This window comes from Aquarana catesbeiana, linkage group LG03 (genome assembly GCF_042186555.1).
Source record: "Aquarana catesbeiana isolate 2022-GZ linkage group LG03, ASM4218655v1, whole genome shotgun sequence".
Lineage (NCBI taxonomy): Eukaryota > Metazoa > Chordata > Amphibia > Anura > Ranidae > Aquarana > Aquarana catesbeiana.
In genome coordinates this window covers 219,878,695-219,903,898 of record NC_133326.1, presented here as the reverse complement: position 1 = coordinate 219,903,898, position 25,204 = coordinate 219,878,695, and the positions used below count along the sequence as shown (strand labels likewise).

Here is a 25,204-nt window from a genome sequence, read left to right as displayed (position 1 = left end):
GGGCAGCCAACAAAAAAACAGGCCAACCAGACAACCTGGAGCTCTGCGAGAACAACTGGAGCTCAACCTGAACAGCAAAAAAACACCTTCATGAGGGAAAAACCCTGTAGGCCGCAGCCTGCAGAACCTTGTGGCCAAAAGAAGCATCCGCAGATGCCAGCACATCCACCTTGTAACATTTTGTGAAAGTATGCACAGACAACCAGGTGGCCGCCTTGCAATCTTGCGTCACTGACACCTGATGACGGAAGGCCCAGGAGGCACTCAGCGCACAAGTAGAGTGCGCCTTCACTGGGAAGGGAGCAACCCAACCCTTGATAGAATAGGCCCGAGTCACCATCTGTCTGATACATCTAGAAATGGTCACCGAAGAAGCAGATAGCCCCTTCTTTGGTCCGTCCATGATCATGAACAGGGAGTCTGACTTCCAAAAGGGCTCAGTGGCCGCCAAATACACCTTGATCGCCCGTACCACATCTAAGGTGTGCAAGGCAAATTTCCTCGGATGTTGCGACATGGGACACAGAGAAGGCAGCAACACAATGTCTTCATTTAAATGGAAATCAGAGCCAACCTTTGGAAGGAATGAAGGACAAGGACAAAGCACCACCTTGTCCTTAATCACCAGGTAGGGCATGCGACAGGCTAGAGCCGCCAACTCCGACAGATCAGAAGTAATAGCCACCAAGAAGGCCACCTTCTGTGATAGCATTATAGTCAGAGTTTATCTGGCGCTCCAGATGGAGTAATCCTTAGGGGTATAGTCAGTCTGTGGCTGTAATAGCTGGATGGTGATGTCTCCATAGAAAGGGGTATTAAGGGTTAAAAAGGAAGGCAGCCATCCTTCAGACTGTGTCCAGAACTCTGCAAGACATGTAAGGAAAAAACAGGGAGGGGGAGGCGCCGACCTGAGTGTAGTATTAAAATGATGACTTTAATAAGATAAGATTAAAAACACTTACAAGATGATAGAAGGTGCATGCTCATCAAAGTAAAGTGCAGTCCTGGCATTCCACATGGCTCTGTGGGTCCCACTGCTGTTCCGGATAGCTGGAAAGAATTGGGCAGCTGGCTGAAATGAATCACAGTGTTTCTCCAGGAGCAAAGGAACCAAGCAACTCCACACAAACCAGCATGGACCGTGGAACAGGAAGCGATGTCACTGGCATCTGATTGGACCTAGACAGGGCTGGAAACTTTTCAATCAGGGCTGCAGTAATGAAAGGCTATGCGTTCGGAGCTGACTGCTCCTTCTATTGGCCTGCTGCCCTTTAGAGGCAGTATCTATATATACACAATGGAGAGCATGTGGGTGTGGCAGTGGAACTGGATAGAGATATATATATTTACAAAAAAAAAAGGAATTGTATGCATTGTTCTATATGTATAGAAGCCCATTGAAGAATTTGATGAAGCAAGTAAAATAGAAAAAAAAGGGGGTTGTATGCATGTAAACATGAAGAGGTGATGGAGGGGGAACAGGCTATAGTGTAAAGAATTAATAATAATAATGAACAGTAAAGATAACATTGGTGCTGTGTGTCCCCTAGTTGGTATTCAAGGGATGTATATGTGCGTTTGTCCCCTCATGGTGTGTATACCAAGTGGGGTGCACCTAATGATGGATCATGCAACATGCATATATGTCTGCACATACACATACTTACATACACACATACATATATATGAAATATTAATATATTTACTATACCACTCCCGACCAGTGGAGCAGAAAGAGACCTGTTTGTGGGGGGAAGAGACAAGGGGAAGGGGAAGGGAGGAGGGGGGGGGGGGGGGACGACAAACCAGAAATGGACGTGTATTCTGTTATAACAAGGTGTATGTGTGTAACTCCTCATGGAGTCCCCCTGGCGAGAGGGAATATATCCAGAAAGTCTCCCGCTGGCAGAGTTCTTTGAAACGCTTTGCAGCAGGCAAACCTCCGGAGATGGCCTCTGACCCACACCCTCAGGCCTTCGGTGGACTTTTGATGTTCAGTCAAAAAATGTCTTGGCACACTGTGGTGGAGGGCACGGATGGTTCTGCCAACATATAGGAAGCCACAAGGACAGGTCAGACAGTATACTACATGATCACTGGAGCAATTGTGAAACTCTTTTATGGGGTAAGTTTTTCCTTTTGTAGAGAAGCTTTTTTGTCCGTGCTGGACAAATTTACACATCATGCATAATTTTTTCTTGCATTGAAACATGCCCACTAGTAGGATCAGGGGGGTGTAGGTGGTGGGACCTGGATTGGGTTTGTGGATCTTACTTGGCGCAATTCGGCTCTTGATATTTTTGGCCTTCCGGTAGGAAACTTTGGGTTTGAATGTTAGGGTGGAACCCAAAAAAAGCTCTTCCAGCAGGATGGGCCAGTTCTTGATGAAGATTTTTTCCATTTGTCTGTAGCGGTCATGGAACTGGGTGGTAAACCTTGTTGGCTGGAGCCCTTCTGGTGTGTTGGGTTTAGGTGTCGGTTTAGCCTGATACTGATGGAAAGCATCATCTATGAGAGCTGGGGGGTATCCCTTGTCCAGAAATTTTTGGGTTAAGAGTTGGTCTTGGGTCTGGTAATCCTCATCTCAGGTACAATTGCGTCGGATCCTGTGGAACTGACTCTTGGGGATATTGTTCTTCCATCTAGGGTGGTGGAAACTCTGGTAGTGCATGTATGAGTTTCCTGCACTGGGCTTCACATAGTTGGTGGCATCTATTTGTGTGCCACTGTGGTAGAGTTCTAGATCCAAGAAGGCCAGTTTGTCAGGGTCTGCTACGAAGATGAAAGAATCCCAAGTTGTGATTACAATGGGAAACAAACTGCGTGAGGTTCTCCATGGTGCCATCCCTGATGATTATTACATCATCGATGTAATGCCTGTAAAAAATGATGTTGGCAGCAAAGGGATTGTTGTGTGTAATGTGGTGGAGTTCCCAATAACCCATTGTTAGATTTGCGTAGCTTGGGGCGAAGTTTGCCCCATGGCAGTGCCTTGGGTTTGTAGACAGAACTGATCTTCAAATTCAAAGTAATTATGCTTGAGGCAAAGTGTTGTTGCCTCAAGTATGTAGTGGGCTTGTCGTGGGTTGATAAGTGGATCGGTGGATAGGAAGTGTTCTACTGCCATCAGACCTACATCATGGGGAATGGATGTGTAAAGGGAGGTGATATCCAGGGATGCCCATATGTGCGTGGGTTCCCATGAGTAGAATGATAACATATCCAGTAGATGTGTACCGTCTCTGTTGTATGATGGAAGATTCTGTGCCAGAGGTGTTAAGAAGCGATGCACATACATGGAAAAGCCACTGGTGACACTTTCCATTGAAGAAACGATGGGCCATCTAGTGGGTTCTTGATATCTTTATGTATTTTAGGCAGGTGGTAAAAGTACGGAGTTTTGTAAAAACTTTTAATGAAAAAGGAGAACTCTGGTTTGGAAATGATTTCTTCCTGGAGGGCTCTATTGGCTAATGTAGTAGCTTCCTGAGTGAAGCGGGGCAGAGTGTCCTGAGTTAACTTAGAGTAGGTGTTGGTATCTGACAACAGTCTCAGGGATTCCTTTATGTACCGTATTTATCGGCGTATAACACGCACTTTTTTCCCCTTAAAATCAGGGGAAAGTCGCAGGTGCGTGTTATACGCCGATGCCCTGCGATCCGGAGCTGTCAAAACGTTAAAATCGCCGACCGCGATTTGAAAATGGCGCCGCCGGCGCCGAAATACACAGAGCCGGTCCTCGGCTCTTTCCGGCGGCTCTCGTTTACTTTCGGCTCCACTCGTAGTCCCGAGCGGAGCTATCCGAAAATACTTGGATAGCTCCGCTCGGGACTACGAGTGGAACCGAAAGTAAACGAGAGCCGCCGGAAAGAGCCGAGGACCGGCTCTGTGTATTTCGGCGCCGGCGGCGCCATTTTCAAAACGCGGTCGGCGATTTTGAAGCAGGGACAGGCTGCACTGGGGAAGGCTGCACTGGGAAAGGCTGCACTGGGGAAGGCTGCACTGGGGAAGGCTGCACTGGGGAAGGCTGCACTGGGGAAGGCTGCACTGGGGAAGGCTGCACTGGGGAAGGCTGCACTGGGGAAGGCTGCACTGGGGAAGGCTGCACTGGGGAAGGCTGCACTGGGGAAGGCTGCACTGGGGAAGGCTGCACTGGGGAAGGCTGCACTGACAAGGCTGCACTGGGGAAGGCTGCACTGACAAGGCTGCACTGGGGAAGGCTGCACTGACAAGGCTGCACTGGGGAAGGCTGCACTGACAAGGCTGCACTGGGGAAGGCTGCACTGACAAGGCTGCACTGGGGAAGGCTGCACTGACAAGGCTGCACTGACATGGCTGCACTGACAAGGCTGCACTGGGGAAGGCTGCACTGACAAGGCTGCACTGACAAGGCTGCACTGACAAGGCTGCACTGACAAGGCTGCACTGACAAGGCTGCACTGACAAGGCTGCACTGACAAGGCTGCACTGACAAGGCTGCACTGACAAGGGCTGCACTGACAAGGGCTGCACTGACAAGGGCTGCACTGGGGAAGGCTGCACTGAGAAGGCTGCAATGATGGGCATTTAAATGTAAGTTTTTTTCCCTTCAACTTCCCTCCTAAAAGTTTTTTTTCCCTTAAAATTCCCTCCTAAATTGGGGTGCGTGTTATACGCCGATAAATACGGTAATCTATTTTATTTTGAATTACAATACCTCCACCCTTGTCTGCAGCTTTAATGATTATGTCCTCGTTGGCCAGAGTGTCTAGTGCTGTTTGTTCAGCCTTGGATAGGTTGGATATTTTCTTGGAGTTCGGGTTGGTTTGGCACATCTTTATGAGGCCTGCATACATGATAAAAGGTGTGTACGTAGGGACTTTTTTTGTGTATTGGGTTGAATATTGATTTTGGTTTGAAGTGGGTATGTTGAACTGGGGGGAGATAGGTAAATGCTGAGTGAGCCAATCCAATTCTAAGAAATGGCTTTCATAAAGTTCTGCCAGGTCATTGATGATACAAAGATCACGCAGATCTAGCAGTGGGGTATCCTGGTGTGGGGGTTCATTGCCAACTTCTGGGAGATGCAGGTTTTTTGAAGATTGTATGTTGTAAAACCTCTTCACTGTGAGATCCCTGATGAATTAATTTAGATCTTTAAATAATGTGAATGGGTTGAGTGGGTGCAAAGGTGAGACCCTTGCTGGTGGTCGCACCGGTGCTTGGACAGGGTGATTTGTTACTGGAGTCCGGGCTGGCCACAGGTGTTGTAGCTGAATCTGTAGCTGAACCGAGAATGGTACATGAAATGTTAAAGGGTGGAATGGGGCTAGCTGTGGCTGGAAAGGTGGAGCGGAGGTGCTTACGTGGTTTCGTAAGACGTTTCGGTTTGGGGGTGAGTTTGGGAGGACAGGTATTGGATATCAACGGAGGCTGAACTGTGGGTCCTGAGAAAGGTGCAGGAGTGTGTGGGATAGGCAACAAAGGTTCTGGTCGGAACTGGCTGAGTAACTGGGGGGGGGGGGATGTGTGGATTTTTTCCAACAACACACTATGTTTGTGTTGTAGTCATTGAGATCTCTTCTGAATTTTCCTAATTTGTTGGCGATGAGATCATCTTTTTTATGGTGTTTCTAGAGTTCTCAGTCAGGCGTTTGACGCCCTTCATAGATTAGTGATTGGCCGGATAGAGCCACGACCGGAAGTGACGTGAGAAGGCGAGGAACAATGCCTAATTTGTTCCCTGTGCTTTTTATTTTACTTTGTGTAAGAGTATATACCTTTTAATAAATACCTTTTTTAAAAATAACCTGACATATTGCACTATTGGAGGCTCCCCCCCCCCCCCTCCCTGTCCCCTCTCTACGGAGGTACCGCCCCATTCAACAGAAGAGTGACTGAATGTCACTAGGTGAGAGGAGACAGCATCACGATATCCCATCCAGAGGAGTGACTATCACCATATAGGAAAAGCGAGGGATCCCCCCAGTGGTGACGGCGGTAACTGCATGCTATTATTAATCTTAAGGTAAGAGTTCTGGGAGACCAGATACACAAAGGAGCCACAGAAGAAATATTTGGAACGATCATCCTTACCTGATTTGACACTGATAAAACTTTATTATCCTCTACCCATTTTAATAATTGTTGGACTCCTACTAGATTGCTCCATACCATTGTTATAGAGACATTCAAAGTACAATTCATCAATTCCAGATTTAATATAGTTCATTTATATACATTTCATAGATTGGAAAATCTTTATTTTTATGTTTAATATTGACACTACTTTATGTCTAGCACCGAGGATTCACATATGGACATTATCACTGCTATATAGATTATATATTGAATTTTTTATTAGAATTATAATATTTGTGTGTATATATATATATATATATATATATATATATATATATATATATTAGATTTTTTTATATATACCACGTGGTTATATTTATTATGGAAATGACTTAGATGCTCTCCTGAAATATTTGAATTTATTTTATTTGGTATTATTTTAATATTTGAGCAAAATCACCTTATTATTTGCTTTATTTGATCAGTGGTTCGTGTCACACTAATAGATTTTGCAGCATTTATTCATACACTTTCACCTTTAATTTTTATAAACATTTTAGCACCCATCCATAGTAGCGCGAAGGCACTTTTCCCACTATATAAAATCTTTGTTTTACAAATACACATAAAATACAGAGTGCACCCAATACGCAGGATTTTTATTAAAGACAACAAATGGGTGCTCTAGATGTAAATTGGGGAACACACAAGATAAATTAAATAGAAAATCTACCACAAATACATCTATTTTGTGTGTCTCAGCCAAAAAACATACCAAATAATATTCATTATGTATATAATATATACATACAGTAACCCAGATATAGTATAAAAAATGTTTATACTTTATTTTTTTCAACTTTAAATTTTTATTAAGTTTTCAGTTGACATTTTCCAACATATTTAACACAGAAATGTTTTAGTAACTTATAAAAACATTGGGTATTCCCTTGTTTGAACATATGTTTCTTTTTAGCGCTACATGGTTGTATTTTTTATATAGTAAAGAACAAATGAAGAAGTGATTAAGCACAAGGTATTATTGTTCTTGGTAATCTATTTCCGCCCACCCCTAATGGGACCAAACTGTGGGCAGAGATTGTTCACCAAAGTTTTTATATCCACCTTCAAGGAAGAAAGAAGGAGTTCTATCACACACATAGTATGCTAGCATCACAGACTTTTGATTACATTAAAATATTAGTTTTTCAGATAGTTAGAAGCTCTCAAGAGTGTTTAAACAGGCTTTTGTTTATACTTCATCATATATAAAACCAGGGCTTTTTTTTTTTAGGGGGAACTTGGTGGAACTCGGTTCCACCACCTCTGGCTCAGACCCTTTGGTGCCTGTTCACCACAATCACTTGTAAACACAGAAGTCTGGTTTCTGTGTTTACAAGTGACAGCTCTGCACTCTGTATGTAATGCAATCCTTCTATTTAATGCCCCTTTAAGACCCTACTACTGTTTTCATGAAATTTGACTGAACACACCCACTATTTGATGTGATTTGGAGGGTGTGTGTAGGGGGAGGGGTTTGTGGGGCCGTGGTTAGATTCCAGCACCTATTGTTTGAGAAAAAAAGCCCTGTATAAAACACCACTATATACAGAAAATCTGTAGCGACAGATATAAATCAAATACATTCAAAAAGTACATCAAGTACATATGCTGTTCAAAGCACTATTTAAAAAAGCAACACTGGACATAGACAAGAATGTAGCCCCTTCTATATGTGCAATTCAAAAAAGCAACCACACCCTAAAGACGTCTTATTGCGATCCTGTTTATTCCACTGACAGCACACTCAAACTCCCATCGGAAGCCTCGTCACTAATGCATTTCGAGCATCATAAGGTTTAAGCGCAAGGAAATTAGCTACCCCTACACAGTGTCCCCTGTATACTGACGACACCTATACCAATTGTGAGATGATGTTGATGTTGGAAGAAACACAGCCAGCCAGATATCCGTTATTCCTTCTCTTGATACATTTTTATTCAGCTTTTGGGTAAACATATTGGTACCTCTTCCTTAGTACACGTTTCAATAAGGCGTTTGCTCTGGTTTCCTACTGTCTGGTTCTTTCTTTCTGATATGCCGGTATAATTCATGCATACATTCACTTGAGTAGAGTGTTATTTAATTTACACATCTGGTATTCTTGGAATTTTGTGAAAGCTGTTACTTTCTCTATTCGCATTGCTATTTCTGTGTTAGAGTTCATGACATGTGAATGTCCTTTTCTTTGTACCCAATATTTCCAATAAAATCAAGTTTTAAAATAAGAAAAAGGATATTAGCTATCAGAGGGAATACATTTAAATACTGCCACAATGTGTAATGAAACACAGCAGTTACCCAAAGTAACACCTAAAGTGGTTCAAAACTCTAAATGTTTTTTACCTTCATGCATTCCCTGCATGAAGGTAAAAAAACAATTAGCTACCTTTTCTATCCCTCCACTTACCTGTCTCCTCTGACTGGTCCAGTTCTGTGTCCAGCTGCAGATCTTATCCCATCACTTCCTCTTCTCACAGGAGACTTAGCCATAGGCTCCTGCTGTTGCCTGTCAAATCCTGTGAGGAGGGAGTGGGAGGTGTGGCCGAGCCACCCTGTGTGTGTCTATGAAGGCACACAGCCTGGCTCCAGAGTGTGCCCACATGGGTGCCCCCATAGCACATGACTTGCTAATGGGGCACTCATAAGAAGTGGCCGAGAGCGCTGGTGGGGGACTGCAAAAGAAGAGGTAGGGGACTGCTCGGAAAGCATTCATGGATTACACATCAGTAGTCAAATAACATATCCATGGCCATGAGCTATACAAACCTCTGCATCAACAATCCCAAAGCATTTCTCCATTGACATTTTCAAATCAGCATACTGGGATACATACAGAGGCCACTGTTACAGTTGTTGAATAGTCGCTAGTGGTGCCTGAATGATATACATTACTATGAAGCCACTGTATTAATGCCAAGGGAGGCAACAGCTCAGACACATTCAATTATGGACATTTTACAACCTGTGTACTAACACGCTACATGACGAAGCTGCGCCACCACAATGTCCAATTAAATTAAATTAAATTAATGAAGGCAATCGTTTTGTTGGTGAAGGTTGAAAATGTTTTGGGTTTATCCATGACATCTAGCCATTGTACACAATGCAATTTCAACTTTTCACCTTGCTGTCACTAATAAAAATGTCTGGTTTTCATGAAGAGGACTTTCATTTGGCTTCAGTGAGCAATCTAAAAGCTAAGCACACCTTTGTTTTTTAAGAAAACGTAATACTAGCAAGTTTCTGCATTTCCAAAAAAATCTGCAAAAAAGTGTCATTACCTTGGGGTGTTTACTTTCCAAAAAAGGGGTAATTTTTGAGGCATTCATGCTTTTCTGTCATTTTTATTATATGTTTTATACTAGAAAATGAAGGAAGCTTTTTCTCTAAAATTTGTGGATTTTTCTCCTTTAAATAGTAAAAAAAAAAACAAAAAAAACAAACAGCAGTTATTGCATCAGAAACGTTCTAGCTTAGCCAAAAAAAAATAAAGCTCATGAACACGTATAGGATCCTCAACCTGCTTTGAAGGTCATTCCCCTATAGGTGAAGTGCACTCAGGTTTTGAAACTGCTTCCTTGGTATACTGGTGGTCCAGGTTCACCATCATTGTCTACTCATTTAAAGTGATATTAAAGTCTTGTGATTTTTTTGTTTAAAAACAACAAACATGGCATACTTACCTACTCTGTGGAGTGGTTTTGCACACAGAGTAGCCTAGATCCTCCTCTTCTTGGGTCCCTCGCCAGTGCTCCTGGCCCCTCCCTCCTCACAAGTGCCCCCACAGCAAGCAGCTTGCTATGGGGGAACCCGAGTCGAGCCACTGCTCTGTGTGTCCATTCAGACACGGAGCTGCAGCTTGGCCCTGCCCCCTCTCTCTCCTCAGTGGCTCACTGACTTTGAATGACCGCAACGGGAGCCAACGAGGAGAGAGAATCCCGGACAGACGAGGCTCTCCTGCAACATCGCTGGATCGAGAGGGAGCTCAAGTATTAGGAGGGCTGAGGGAGGCTGTTGCACATAGGTTTTTTTTATCTTAATGCATATGATGCATTAAGATAAGAAAACCTTCTGTCTTTAGAACCACATTAAAATACAGCCAACCATTCCTGCCTCAGCCATTAAGATATTCACTAAAGACGGTCTGGAGTTGACAGAATAGCCCCTGCACTTCCCAGCTCAATTCATTTATCTGCCTGGTTTCTTGCTCTTAGAAAATCTATTTCATGTTATATAGGCATAAAAAAAAAAATAGTTAAACATAAAACACATATTACTGCATATGACAGCCACATGTAAAGTATTTCAGAAATACAACGCTTTATTTTTAAGCATTACTGGCAACCACATATTTCCCTGAATTGTGCATAATCATGGGCTTAATTGAAATCTGACAAAATTCATTAATTGCATTTTGGAGCACAACAGAACCTACCCTTCCAAGTTCTTTATCTTCGAGTGCCAAAACACCAGTGCTTTCTGTAAAGAGCTTTACTTTGACAACTGGTCGAGGATGAGTTGTTGTGAAATCTCCTTGTGTTCCCCATCTGTGGAATACAGATATAAATGATAAGCACTACATTTACTTGGATTCATTTAAAAAGGTAGAACACCCAAACCAACATCAATCTTTTGGAAGAAGGCTGACTGGCTAAATAGACATTCTTGGGGAACGCCAATAATGTGTGCGTCTTATGTTTGTAACAAAAAGTTAGTGGGTGATTGAACCCAACACTTACCTTTGAAGTAAATGTCTCAACGAAAGGTGCCTGCTGTTACGCGTTAGCCAAAAAACAATAGGTGATCTCGCTGTAATGAGTTTCAATTTGTTATTAGCGGTAACTTAAGCACTAAGACCATTTAGCTACAATTGCTCAATCGAGCCTCTGTTGCACTTTCAACAATAAGGCAATGGCAGTTGGCTTTCAGGGGTACACCAAAAAGGGTTTTTGACTAACAAGGGTAATAGCAGGCATATTTTGTATTCTGAGTTAGGACTATTAAAACCACTTCAGCCCCGCTCACTGTATATATACGTCATTTTTTTGAAGATGGATATCTCGGTAACGGCAGCAGCTGCTGCCACAACCGAGATATCCATCTTTTCAGTGAGCGATTCTGTACACGATAATGGTGGTCTCAGCGGCGGGTTCGCCGCGAGATCACCGTTATCGGCGGCGGGAGAGGTGCCACCCCCCCTCCCGCCGCTCTCCCGCACCCTCCGTCGCTTACCGGAGCCGTCGGTAGCGGCGGAGGCGATCGGGTCCTTTCCCTGCTGAGGTATGGAGACAAGTGAGGCCAAGATGGCACCTACCCGTCTCCATACCATGTGACGGCCGGAGCGACGTCATTACGACGGCTCCGCCCACTCTCTTAAAGGCACAAATTTTTTTAGTGTCATTTTTTTTAAACGACTTTTTTTTTTTTTTGCATTTTAGTCTAAATATGAGATCTGAGGACTTTTTGACCCCAGATCTCATATTTAAGAGGACCTGTCATGCTTTTTTCTATTACAAGGGATGTTTACATTCCTTGTAATAGGAATAAAAGTGATCCAAATTTTTTTTTTTAAAAAAAACAGTGAAAAAATAAATAAAATAAAATAAATAATAAAAAAAAAAAAAAAAAATTTTTTAAAGCGCCCTGTCCCGACGAGCTCGCACGCAGAAGCGAACGCATACGTGAGTAGCGCCCGCATATGAAAACGGTGGTCAAACCACACATGTGAGGTATCGCCGCGACCGGTAGAGTGAGAGCAATAATTCTAGCCCTAGACCTCCTCTGTAACGCAAAACATGCAATCTGTAGAATTTTTTAAATGTCGCCTACGGAGATTTTTAAGGGTAAAAGTTTGACGCTATTCCACGAGCGGGCGCAATTTTGAAGCGTGACATGTTGGGTATCAATTTACTTGGCGTAACATTATATTTCACAATATAAAAAAAAATTGGGCTAACTTTACTGTTGTCTTATTTTTTTTTTCAAAAAAGTGAATTTTTTCCAAAAAAAGTGCGCTTAGAAGACCGCTGTGCAAATACGGTGCAAAAAAAAAGTATTGCAATGACCGCTATTGTATTCTCTAGGATGTTAGAAAAAAAACAATATATAATGTTTGGGGGTTCTAAGTAATTTTCTAGCAAAAAAACCTGTTTTAAACTTGTAAACACCTAAAATCCAAAACGAGGCTGGTCTTTAAGTGGTTAATTGGTAAAGCGTAGGATACAGGATAAGATAAAAGTTAAAAAGTTATATATATATATATATATATATATATATATATATATATATATATATATATATATATATATATATATATATATATATATATACATACACACATACACACACACACACTATATATATATATATATATATATATATATATATATATATACATACACACACACATACATACATATATATACAGTGGGGATCGAAAGTTTGGGCACCCCAGGTAAAAATGTGTATTAATGTGCATAACGAAGCCAAGGAAAGATGGAAAAATCTCCAAATGGCATCAGATTACAAAAAAATGGCATCTGCAAAAGTTTGGGCACCCTGCAGAGTTAATATCTTGTACTGCCCCCTTTGGCAAGTATCACATCTTGTAAAACCCTTTTTGTAGCCAGCCAAGAGTCTTTTAATTCTTGTTTGAGGTATCTTTGCCCATTCTTCCTTACAAAAGTCTTCCAGTTCTTTGAGATTTCTGGGCTGTCTGTCACGCACTGCTCTTTTAAGGTCTATCCATAGATTTTCAATAATGTTGAGGTCAGGAGATGGTTTTACCATGGCCTTCACATTCAGTTTACGCCTCTTGATGTAATCCCCCGTGGATTTTGAGGTGTGTTTAGGAGCATTATCCATTTGTAGAAGCTATCCTCTCTTTAACTTCAGCTTTTTCACAGATGGCATCAAGTTACCATCCAAAATTTGCTGAAATTTTATTGAATCCATTTATCCTTCTACTCGTGAAATGTTTCCTGTGCCACTGGCTGCAATACAACCCCAAAGCATGATTGATCCACCCCCATGCTTAACAGTTGGACAGAGGTTCTTTTCATTAAATTCTGTGCCCTTTCTTCTCCAAACGTACCTTTGCTCATTCCAGCCAAAAAGTTCTATTTTAACCTCATCGATCCACAGAACTTGTTTCCAAAATGCCTCAGACTTGTCTATATGTTCATTTGCAAAGTTCAAACGCTGATTTTTGTGGTGAGGACGTAGAAGAGGGTTTTCTTCTGATGACTCTTCCATGAAGACCATATTTGTACAAGTATCTCTTTATAGTGGAATAGTGTACCACAACTCCAGTGTCTGCCAGATCTTTCTGGAGGGATCGTGCAGTCAAACGTGGGTTTTGAATTGCTTTTCTCACAATCCTGCGAGCTGTTCTGTCTGATATTTTTCTTGGTCTTCCAGATCTTGCTTTAACTTCCACTGTTCCTGATGACTGCCATTTTTTAATTACATTCCGAACAGAGGATATTGACATCTGAAAACGCTTTGCTATCTTCTTACAGCCTTCTCCAGCTTTGTGAGCGTCAACTATTTTCAGTTTCAGTTTTCTAGACAACTGCTTAGAAGAAACCATGGTGCTGATTGTTGGGGCAAGGTCAGATGAGTCTGGCCATTTAAAACCTTTGAGATTGACATCACCTGGTCTTCCCAGACGATGACTGAGAACAATCTATGACACTGGCAGGTCTCAGCTTTGCAAAGGGGGCAGTGCATGCTATAAATTCTGCAGGGTGCCCAAACTTTTGCAGACGCCATTTTTTGTTTTCTATAATTTTGAAAGTGTAAATGATGGAAATAAAATCTAACTTTTTTTGACATATAAGAATGTCTAATCTGTAATTTGATGCCATTTGGAGATTTTTCCATCTTTCCTTGGCTTTGTTATGCACATTAACCACTTGACCACTGGGCACTTAAACCCCATTAATAACCAGACCAATTTTCAGCTTTTGGTGCTCTCACAATTTGAATGACAATTACTCAGTCATGCAACACTGTATCTATATGAAATTTTTGTCTTTTTTTTCACACAAATAGAGCTTTCTTTTGGTGGTATTTAATCACCGCTGGGTTCTTTATTTTTTGTGCTATAAAAGAAAAAAGACAGAGAAATCTGTAAAAAAAATACATTTTTCTTCGTTTCTGTTATAAAATTTTGAAAATTAGTAATTTTTCTTCATATATTTTGGCCAAAATTTATACCGCTACATATCTTTGGTAAAAATAACCCAAATTAGTGTATATTATTTGGTCTTTGTGAAAGTTATAGCGTCCACAAGCTATGGTGCCAATATCTGAAAATTGATCACACCTGAAGTACTGATGGCCTGTCTCATTTCTTGAGACCCTAACATGCCAGAAAAGTACAAATACCCTCCAAATGACCCCTTTTTGGAAAGAAGACATTCCAAAGTATTTAGAAAGATGCATGGTGAGTTTTTTGAAGTTGTAATTTTTTCCCACAATTCTTTGCAAGTTGTTTTTTTTTTCTTTTTTTTTTTTCACAAAATTGTCATATTAGCAGGTTATTTCTCACACACAGCATATGCATACCACAAATTACACCCCAAAACACATTCTACTATTACTCCCGAGTATGGCAATACCACATGTGTGAGACTTTTACACAGCGTGGCCACATACAGAGGCCCAACATGCAGGGGAGCACCTTCAGGCGTTCTGGAGCACCCAGGCCAATTCTGACATTTCTCTCCTACATGTAAAAATCATCATTTATTTGCTAGAAAATTACATAGAGTCCCAAAACATTATATATGTTTTTTTAGCAAAGACCCTAGAGAATACAATAGCGGTCATTGCAACTTTTTATCTCGCACGATATTTGCGCAGCAATTTTTCAAACGCGTTTTTTTTGGAAAAAAAAATGTTTTTTGCTTAAAAAAAAAAAACCAAAACAGTAAGGTTAGCCAAATGTTTTTTGCATAATATGAAAGATGAAGTTACACCGAGTAAATAGATACCTAACATGTCACCTTTCAAAATTGCACACGCTTGTGGAATGGCGCCAAACTTCGCTACTTAAAAATCCCCATAGGCGACGCTTTAAAATTTTTTACTGGTTACAAATTTTGAGTTACAGAGGAGGTCTAGAGCCAAAATTATTGCTCTCGCTCTACCGATCGCATCGATACCTCACATGTGTGGTTTGAACACGTATGCGTTCGCTTCTGCATGCGAGCACACGGACAGGGGCGCTTTCAATTTTTTTTTTTTTTTTTTTTTTTTATTGTTCATTTTACTTTATTTTAGTTTGACACTTTTTTCCCCAAAAAATTTTTTTTGATCACTTTTATTCCTATTACAAGGAATGTAAACATCCCTTGTAATAGGAATATGGCATGACAGGTCCTCTTTACAGTGAGATATGGGGTCAATAAGACCCCACATCTCACCTCTAGACTGTGCCTGAAATAAAAAAGAAAAAAAAAAAAAAAAAAAGATCCTGGCTTCGATCGTAGCGGTGAGTCGGTAGAAGCACCGGAGGGCGGCGGGAGGGGGGGCGTCCCCTCTCGCCTCCCGTAAGAAGGATCAAGCAGTGTAACAGCCGCTATGATCATTCTTATGGTGTAGGGAATCGCCGGCTGAAAAAGCTGATATCTGAATGATGCCTGTAGCTGCACCCATCATTCAGATATCCCCGCACAAAGTCAAGGACGTCGTATGACGGAAGGCGGGAAGTGGTTAAAACGCTTTTTTTTTTTTTAACACAAGGTTGTCCATTTATACAATATTTCTAACACATAGCATGTGCATACCAAAAATGACACCCCAAAATAGATTCTCCTACTCCTCCTGAGTACGGCGATACCACATGTGTGAGACTTCCACAGCCTGGCCACATAGAGGCTGGGTATGGCTGAGCATGGCTGGGTATGGCTGAGCATGGCCGAGTATGACTGGGTATGGCAGAGTATGGCTGGGTATCACCGAGTACTGCAGAGTATGGCTGGGTATTGCGGGGTATTGCAGAGTATGGCTGGGTATGGCAGAGTATTGCGGGTTATGGCAGAGTATTGCAGATTTTTGCGGGGTATTGCAGAGCATGGCTGGGTATGGCAGAGTATTGCAGAGTATGGCTGGGCATTGCGGGGTATTGCAGAGTATTGCGGGATATTTCGGGGTATTGCAGGGTATGGCAGAGTATTGCGGGGTATTTCGGGGTATTGCACAATATTGCAGGGTATGGCAGAGTATTGCGGGGTATTGCAGAGTATTGTGGGGTATTGCAGAGTATTGCAGAGTATTGTGGGGTATTGCAGAGTATGGCAGAGTATTGTGGGGTATTGCAGAGTATTGTGGGGTATTGCAGAGTATGGCAGAGTATTGTGGGGTATTGCAGGGTATGGCAGAGTATTGCGGGGTATTTCAGGGTATGGCAGAGTATTGCGGGGTATTTCAGGGTATGGCAGAGTATTGCGGGGTATTGCAGAGTATTTCGGGGTATTGCAGGGTATGGCAGAGTATTGCGGGGTATTTCGGGGCATTGCAGGGTATGGCAGAGTATTGCGGGGTATTTCGGGGCATTGCAGGGTATGGCAGAGTATTGCGGGGTATTTTGGGGCATTGCAGGGTATGGCAGAGTATTGCGGGGTATTTCGGGGCATTGCAGGGTATGGCAGAGTATTGTGGGGCATTGCAGAGCAGTGAGGGATGGCTGAGCATGGATGGATGGATGGATGGATGGCTGGATGTCTCTGTGCAGCGCTGTGGGCACTACAGATGCAGCCCACAACGCTGCAGCCATCCATCCATCCCCCTCTCCACTCACAGTGTACCGATCGGTACACAGGAGGGGAGGAGAGGAACCGGCGTCATCAGATGACACCGGTTTGTTTACATGTGATCGCGCCGTCATTTGACGGCGCGATCACACGGTAAACGGCCGCGATCAGCGGCCATTTACCGGGATCCGTGATGCGCCGGGGCCACGGATGCTCTCGATGCTCTCGAGTGCGAGCCGAATTTTGGGAGGACGTCCCTGGACGCCCTCCCAGAGTTAAACAACCGCCCTGTAGCCGTCATTTGGCTATGGGCCGGTTGTTAAGTGGTTAATACACATCTTTACCTGGGGTGCCCAAACTTTCGATCCCCACTATATATATATATATATATATATATATATATACACACACATATATATATATATATATATATATATATATACATATATATACATACATATACATATACACACACATCTTTTTGCAGGTTAAAAAAAAAAAAAATAATAATTTATTATTTTTTTTCAATTTTATTAGGCGCCTGCAAAGCATTGCACCCATGATCATGCTATCTCAGGCTCCTGCTGACTGTCAGTACTACCTTGTACGAGCAGTTACTGAATGACAGAAAGGATCAATGAATTACCAAGAGCACTCATAAGCGCTCTGGTAGTTCATAGACGACTACAAGCTGTTAGGCGCAATCGCTGATGGTAGTTGCGTTTCTCCCATTTACAGAACTCTATGAATGAATGATATAGCAGGGTGGGTGGTTTGCTTGGAGCAGAGTGTGAAATTAAAAGAAAATCCCACATTTTGGGGTGTCCCAAGAAAAGTAACAGTGGGGAAATCTTCCAATGGGAACACTAGTTTTGGTGACCTGGGGGTCCCCAAGGGATTCCCTTAATTTGCAGGTATTTCCTCCCACTTCCTGTTTTTGGTATGGGTCCTGAAGAAGTGAAGGGAAACCTCCCTATTGGGACACAGATGGCAAAAAATAAACTAACCGGGATTATAATCCTCCCTTACTCTTTTCAAAATGAAAAAAAAAGGTTTTGCCTATAGTTTTACCTTAAAGAGTCAGCCAGTTCTGGAAAACTTTAAATTTAGGAGCTACAACTGTAGCTGCTGACTTTTAATAAACAGATACTCACCTGTCCAAGGATCCAGTGCTGTCTTTCACCTGAGCCGGTTCTTCACCGGTCTTCAGGCTGCCTGTCATGTATACCAGATAAGACCAGAACTGTGTGGACTGCAACAGAGGAAACCCAGACGTGTAAAAGTGAAACATAAATGATTTATTAAAGTAAGTGAATAATATAAGTACAACCACCTCCAATATGACACAGTGCAATAACCAACCAACAGACAGAGACCGACAAATAACGGATAGATAAGTACAATAAATGGGAAATACCAGGATCATAAACCGTAGTCAGGCCGGGGTTCATACACAGCAGATCAGCAGATGGACAGGGGATGTTCCAGAAACAAACGTAAGCCAGGCCAAGGTCATACACAGGGAGATCAGCAGATGGGGTAAGGAACACAGGACAGGGAGAGGATGGATGGAACAGACTGTAGGGCTGGGATGCAAGGTAACAGGTGGGACAGGATATGGATCAAGACAGGGAGACAGGATCAGATACACGGGTCACAGGTTCAGGGCACAGGAACAGGTTCGGAATAAGGATCAGATCACAAGCTAGCAGGTCAGGGTGCAAGGACGAAAACAAGGCAAACATGTGAGTGCTTGCCAGGTATTTATAGGCCTGTGATTGGCCTCAAGTGACACTCGATTTTAGGAGGTGCTGTCTGCTCCACACTGCCAGGATCCATCTGCTGGTGGACGCCAGTACTGCGGCCCAAAAATGACATATCAGCAGGGAAAAGCTCTCCTGACAGTTCCAAACTGCCAGGAGACACCTGCTGGTGGACCTCAGTACTGCACGCCAAATGACAGATATTACCAGCGGATGGAACATTTCCTGACACTGCCAGGGCATGCATATTAATTGTGGGAAGCTAGCAGTGACTCCTTGTGGCTGCGCTTTGTGAATGGTCGTGCAGCTGTCTGAAACTTGGTGCCATGTTCCAAAAGGCTCCAGGCAGGGAGAAAAGGGGAGAGAACTTCTGGTGGATCCGCTGCCCCCCCCCAAATGTAGTCTAAATATGATGGGGGGGGGGGGGGGACTAGTGCAACTTCCCTTTTTGGGTGAAGTTCCGCCTTAAAGTGACCCTGTCATTAAAGCAGAACTAAGCTTATTCATTTAATGGTTCCAAAAAAGTTACATTCGAGGCATGCCATTGCTTGTGCTCTCAACCGAACTGTCAAGCCCGCTAATGGCTGCTATCATAAATGATCACGTGCTGGGACGTGGCCGGCCGGAGAGGAAGATGGACGCCTAAGCACATAGCTCGCCAGCCAGGGGACACAATCCAGCGCAATCGGCCGCACCTACAACGCCATCCACACCCATCCTCGCTCCACACATCCAGGAGACGAAGATGCAGACATCCAACAAAAGATTTACCGACCACAGGCCTCAGAAATTGACGGAATTTGCCTACAAGCCGGCGGGATGGGATATCCAAGAGGGCGCCGACCAGGCCGCGCCGCGAGAGCCATACACGGACGAACGCACAGACCCAGGTACCGTAGATGACCCATCCCAGGCACTGGAGGGTGACCCCCTCTCTAGCAGCTCAGCCAAAGCTAAGATGCGGCTAGACACGCCGCCGCACCGGTCACATCGCCAGAAAATTGAGGCCCAGGCTCCTATTCCCTTCTTCCTAGACCAGGCCCTGCACTCCTCTATGGCCCTCCTTCCCTACCTCAGGCCAGCCAGTCATGGGCACTACCCTGAAGGACATGCTGCTCTCCCTCCAGACTTCCCTCATGACTAGGGCTGCAACTAACGATTATTTTCATAATCGATTAGTTGGCCGATTATTGTTTCGATTAATCGATTAATCGGTTGATAAGCTTAAAAAAAAAAAAAAGTGTTGTGCATAATTTAGTTAATTTGTAAAGTTTAAAAAAAAAAGGCAATGTATTCTTAAATATCTCTTTGCAGTGGTAAATATAAATAACTATATGGTTAGGGAGCAACATATCTAATCCACTCTGAGAATAACAGACAGAAGAGATATACTGTATATACTATTAGAGGAGAGATATACTGTATATGCTATTAGAGGATATATACTATTAAAAAAGGGGTGAATCTGGTAAATATCATCAGACTCAGAGATCAATTTTTTTTTTTTTTTTTTTTAAACAATGTCTTCCTTCAAAAAAAAAAAATGGCATTTTAAGAACGCTTGTTCGATTTTCTAATCGTTAGTGGGGTCAAATTGAAGTTCATTTTCAACCACAGTGACAATTTGGAAATGTTAGAGAACTTCTTGGTCAAAGGAATTTTCAGACGGTGTATGTGGTTTTCGTTCATTTTAAAAACAATGTTAAAAACAAGTAAAAATTTCAAACATTCTTTCATTCAGCGAATGTACAAAGATTTTTCGTCTGAATATTCTTGTCTGAAAAATTGATCCCTGTGGCCAGCATAAGGCTCGCTACACACCTATGCAGTTTGCTTTTGATATGTTTCTGTAGTGCATTTTGATTTTTGCTCACGTGATTTTGCTGCAATTTGCATTTTTTTGCAATTTATGGCCAATTTGTTGTTGGGCAGATTAAAAAACACAAATTGCTACAAAAACGCATTACATGCTTTTCTGCAGCTTTTCCATTGAAGTGTATTGAACCAAAAAAGCACAGTTTTGCATTAAAAAAAGTCCCTGACCCTTTCCAAATACGCAGCTGCTGAAAAAAAGCATAGATGTGAATGTGTCCCATAGGAAACCATGCAAATGAACTGCAGTCCGTTTCTGCAAAAAGCACCAAAAAACACATAGATGTGAACCAGGTCTAAGACGTTTAGTAACATAATGGGGTTAAAAAAAACCCTAAAATTAGCCCTTTATAGTACAAAAAAAGCAAATAATCTCTATTGTAAGGGGTTCATTTTTTTTACTGTAGAACGGTGATAGTAACATTTACAGTAGCGATTATTTGCTCTTTTTTGTACTCTAAAAGGCTCAATTTAATTTTTTTTAACCCCATTATGTTACTGGCCGATTAATCGATTATGAAAATAGCAATCGATTATTTTCATAATCGATTAGTTGTTTCAGCCCTACTCATGACTGACCTCTCATCCATGTTCCACAGAATCACCTCTGATATTCATCAACTGGATGATAGGGTGACTAACACAGAGAGGGATACATGCATGCACATCCACAGTTAATGAAGTCATTGACGCTTATGACACAGTTAAAGAAGAACAGGCATGGATGCTGGCCAAGCTGGCCGACTTAGAAGACAGGTCCCACAGGAACAACATAAAGCTGAGAGGCATCCCTGAGACCATACTCCCCGCGGATCTGCCGCGATACGCAAAAGAATTGATGCACATAGTGATTCCTGAAGCGTCTCCGTGCGATGTAATAATAGACAGGATTCACAGAATCGCCAAGCCATCCCACCTCGCAACCTCGGTCCCCAGAGATGTCCTCATGAGGGTCCATTTCTATCACATCAAAGAGAAACTCCTCATGGGACTTAGAGCTAAATCACCCTTACCTGCTCCCTACACTGGCATCCAACTCTTTCCCGACCAGTCCAAATACACCCTCCAAATGCGACGGCAACTGAACCCGATAACCAAAGGCCTGCAAAACCATAAGCTGCAATACAAATGGCGCTACCCCGCAACCATCCTCATTGTGCACAATGGCCAAACGCACGCCATTGGGGATCTAGAAAAGGGCCTGAAACTCCTCCACTCCTGGCGGATAATCCCTGAGCTACCCAAACCACCTCCTCAAGACAGAGGATCCAATACGTCCCACAACCTACAAAATCGCAATTTTAACTGAAAGATACACATTTCATTACTGCACTTGGCCGCTAACATTTAATATGGCTCCCCTGAGCTCTGGCAACCTGCTATTCCCGCCTTCTCCTCCCGGTGTTACTGACTCTTTGTACCGCCACATAGAGGACTACACGGTGTTGAACACCCCCTCTAGATTTCCTTCTATTACTAGAACCACCTCCAACAACTACACCGTATCTCCCACTACTGGATCACTTCGCCAAGTTCTACCAGTTGCACTATATACTTTACGTTAAGGTTATTTCTTTGACTTTTTTCCTTTTTTGTTACCTGATACCTAACACATTGCTCTATTCGCAGTATTCTAGTCCATTCTACTTTCAGACCCTCGGATAGCCACGAATCTACTAACAACTCCTTGACCCAGGATCCTCCAGAACCAACCTCCAATACCGGCCTCCTACCACTTCAATCTCCCTTCAAGTCTCGAACTTCCGCTTCCACACAGCTGAATCTCACTACCAGGTACCTCTGGATCAAAACTTCAGCGTCTGACTGTAAGTGCTGCGCACAACACCCACCAACCCCACAACCGCAAGATGCCGATCACCATACTTTCTTTAAACGCCAACGGGCTAAATCATCCCGCCAAACGTCACTCACTGTGGAAAACCGCTGCGGCTCTCCACAGCGACGTACTATGTATCCAAGAAACCCACCTACTGGATTCCAATACACCCTTATGCAACAACCACCAATATCCACATATCTACCATGCAACGCACCCCACTAAAACAAGAGGCGTCATGATAGCGATCCGGAACACTTTAGACTTACAACTCCTTGATGTAGTGTCAGACCCAGAAGGTCGTTTTCTTATCCTTACCTGCACGATCAATAAAGCGACCTATACTTTAATCAATATCTATGCCCCGAACTCCCACCAAATGAGATTCCTCTACAGAGTCCTACGCTCTGCCAATCCCACCCAAAAACGCCACAAAATACTATGTGGCGACTTCAACCTGGTCCCAGACGTATCGATGGATTCCACCTCATCGGCAAAACGCCGTGAATCTCCATTGAAAAAATGAATCGCCTCCCAGGACCTATACAATGTCTGGAGATGCCACCATGGCTCTGAACATGACTTCACTTTTTTTTCATCCAGACACCGCTCGTATTCGAGAATAGACCTGTTTCTTTCTGACAAATATATTTTACAAAAAATACCTGAGTCAAAGATCCACACTACGACATGGTCGGACCATGCCCCCATCTCAATTACAATACAAGATACCAATTTACAGCAAAACACATTTCTCTGGCGTGCTAACAACTATATTATCCAAAATGACACATACACCCCAGAAATATCAAAACACATTACTGAATTCTTCTCCTTGAACAAAGGCTCGGTACCCGACCCTGCCGTGGAGCACGCACAAAGCGTATATGCGAGGAATGTTAATTAAACTTAGCCCTTATCATAAGCGAAAGAGGACGCAGCAGATAGACGAACTAACAACTCAGATAGCGACCCTAGAAAACAGGCACAAAAGCAACCCCCGAGACCCACAGGCTAACCAACTACTATCCCTCAAACAGGAGCTTAGAACCCTACTCCTCCACTCCTACGAGTTCCTTCACAGGAAATTTAAAGCGTCTACATACTCTACCTCTAACAAAGCTGGCAAGAAACTTTCCCAACAACTAAAAGGTAGACGTATCAAAACCAAGATAACCCAACTCATCCACCCCTATACGAACACCCCCTTAAGCAACCCCCAAGACATAGCCGATGCCTTCAGTGCATATTATGAAGACCTCTACAACCTGAAACAGGACCCCCATACCCCACAACTCACACAAGACGAAATAGACCACTTCCTTCACAATTTAAACTTACCCAAATTGACCGAGAAACAACTGACTTTGTTTAAATGCTTAAATGCCCCATTCACTGATCAAGAAATCAAAAAAACTATCGACTCCCTCCCTAGTGGTAAAGCACCGGGCCCCGACGGAATAACAGGGGAATACTATAAACAATTTTACCCACAGTTAATCCCACATCTTACTGACCTCTTCAATCATGCTGCCTCCTCTTCTGGCTTTTCGACAGAATATTTAAAAGCGTTGGTTATTACGATACCGAAACCAGGGAAACAGTCGAACGTCCCCCAAAACTTCCGCCCAATTTCCTTACTCAACCTTGACCTCAAATTATACGCCAAAACTATAGCGATAAGACTACTCAAAATTATGCCCACTATTATACACCAAGACCAAACAGGATTCACAAAAGGCAGACAAGCCTCAGATGCCACCAGAAGGATGATTAACCTTATTCATCATGCTGAATCCACCGGAACGCCTTCTCTGCTCCTATCTCTGGATGCAGAGAAGGCGTTCGATAGAGTTCATTGGTCTTACCTCGAAACGGTCCTCCGGAAGTTTGGGTTCCAAGGCCAAATTCTCGGAGCCATTATGGCATTATATTCCAACCCCGAAGCTCAGGTTTACACAGAAGGCATGCTATCCCGACCATTCCCAATCACAAACGGCACCCGCCAAGGATGCCCCCTATCCCCCCTCATATTCAACATGCTTATGGAACCTTTAGCAGAACATATCCGCTCTAATCCCAACATCTCTGGCCTACAGATTGGTCCTTATCACCACAAAATTAGCCTGTTTGCGGATGATGATATCCTCACCAACCCGACTCTTTCCCTGGCAGAAGTACAAAAGATGCTAAATTGGTTTAGCTTGGTCTCATACTACAAAATCAACACGACTAAATCCTTCCTACTAGACATCAATGTAGACGCTACCATGAGGAACCTCCTCCAAGTACAATATCCATTCGCTTGGGCAGACATATCATATCTAGGCATCCAACTACCGAAGACGACTAAAAAACTCTATTCATGCAACTACCTTCCACTCCTCCACAATATAGCGAACACGAACTTTCCTGGACAGGTAGGCTTGCGGCCTTTAACCACTTAACAACCGGCCCATAGCCGAATGACGGCTGCAGGGCGGTTGCTTAACTCTGGGAGGACGTACTATGACGTCCTCCCGGAATTCCCCTCTCGCGCGCCCCCTGGGGCGCAAACCCGAGCACATCTGTGACCGCCGGGTCCAGAGGACCCGGCGCATCACGGATCCCGGTAAATGGCCGCTGATCGCGGCCGTTTACCATGTGATCGCGCCGTCAAATGACGGCGCGATCACATGTAAACAGACCGGCGTCATCTGATGACGCCGGTTCCTCTCCTCCCCTCCCGTGTACCGATCGGTACACTGTGGAGGAGAGGTAGATGGATGGATGGCTGCAGCGCTGTGGGCTGGATGTGTAGTGCCCACAGCGCTGCACAGAGACATCCAGCCATCCATCCATCCATGCTC

The 25,204-nt window shown here is 43.3% G+C and overlaps 1 protein-coding gene across 5 annotated transcripts in view; it reads right to left on the bottom strand.

The window, feature by feature from the left end:
- Positions 1–25,204, bottom strand: part of CADPS2 (calcium dependent secretion activator 2) — a 1,072,621-nt gene that overhangs the window by 787,785 nt on the left and 259,632 nt on the right. For all 5 annotated transcript variants that reach the window (XM_073619790.1, XM_073619788.1, XM_073619789.1 and 2 more), the window contains exon 7: positions 10,559–10,670. In XM_073619790.1, coding sequence (XP_073475891.1) covers positions 10,559–10,670 — 112 coding nt within the window. The remainder of the gene's footprint in view (positions 1–10,558; positions 10,671–25,204) is intronic.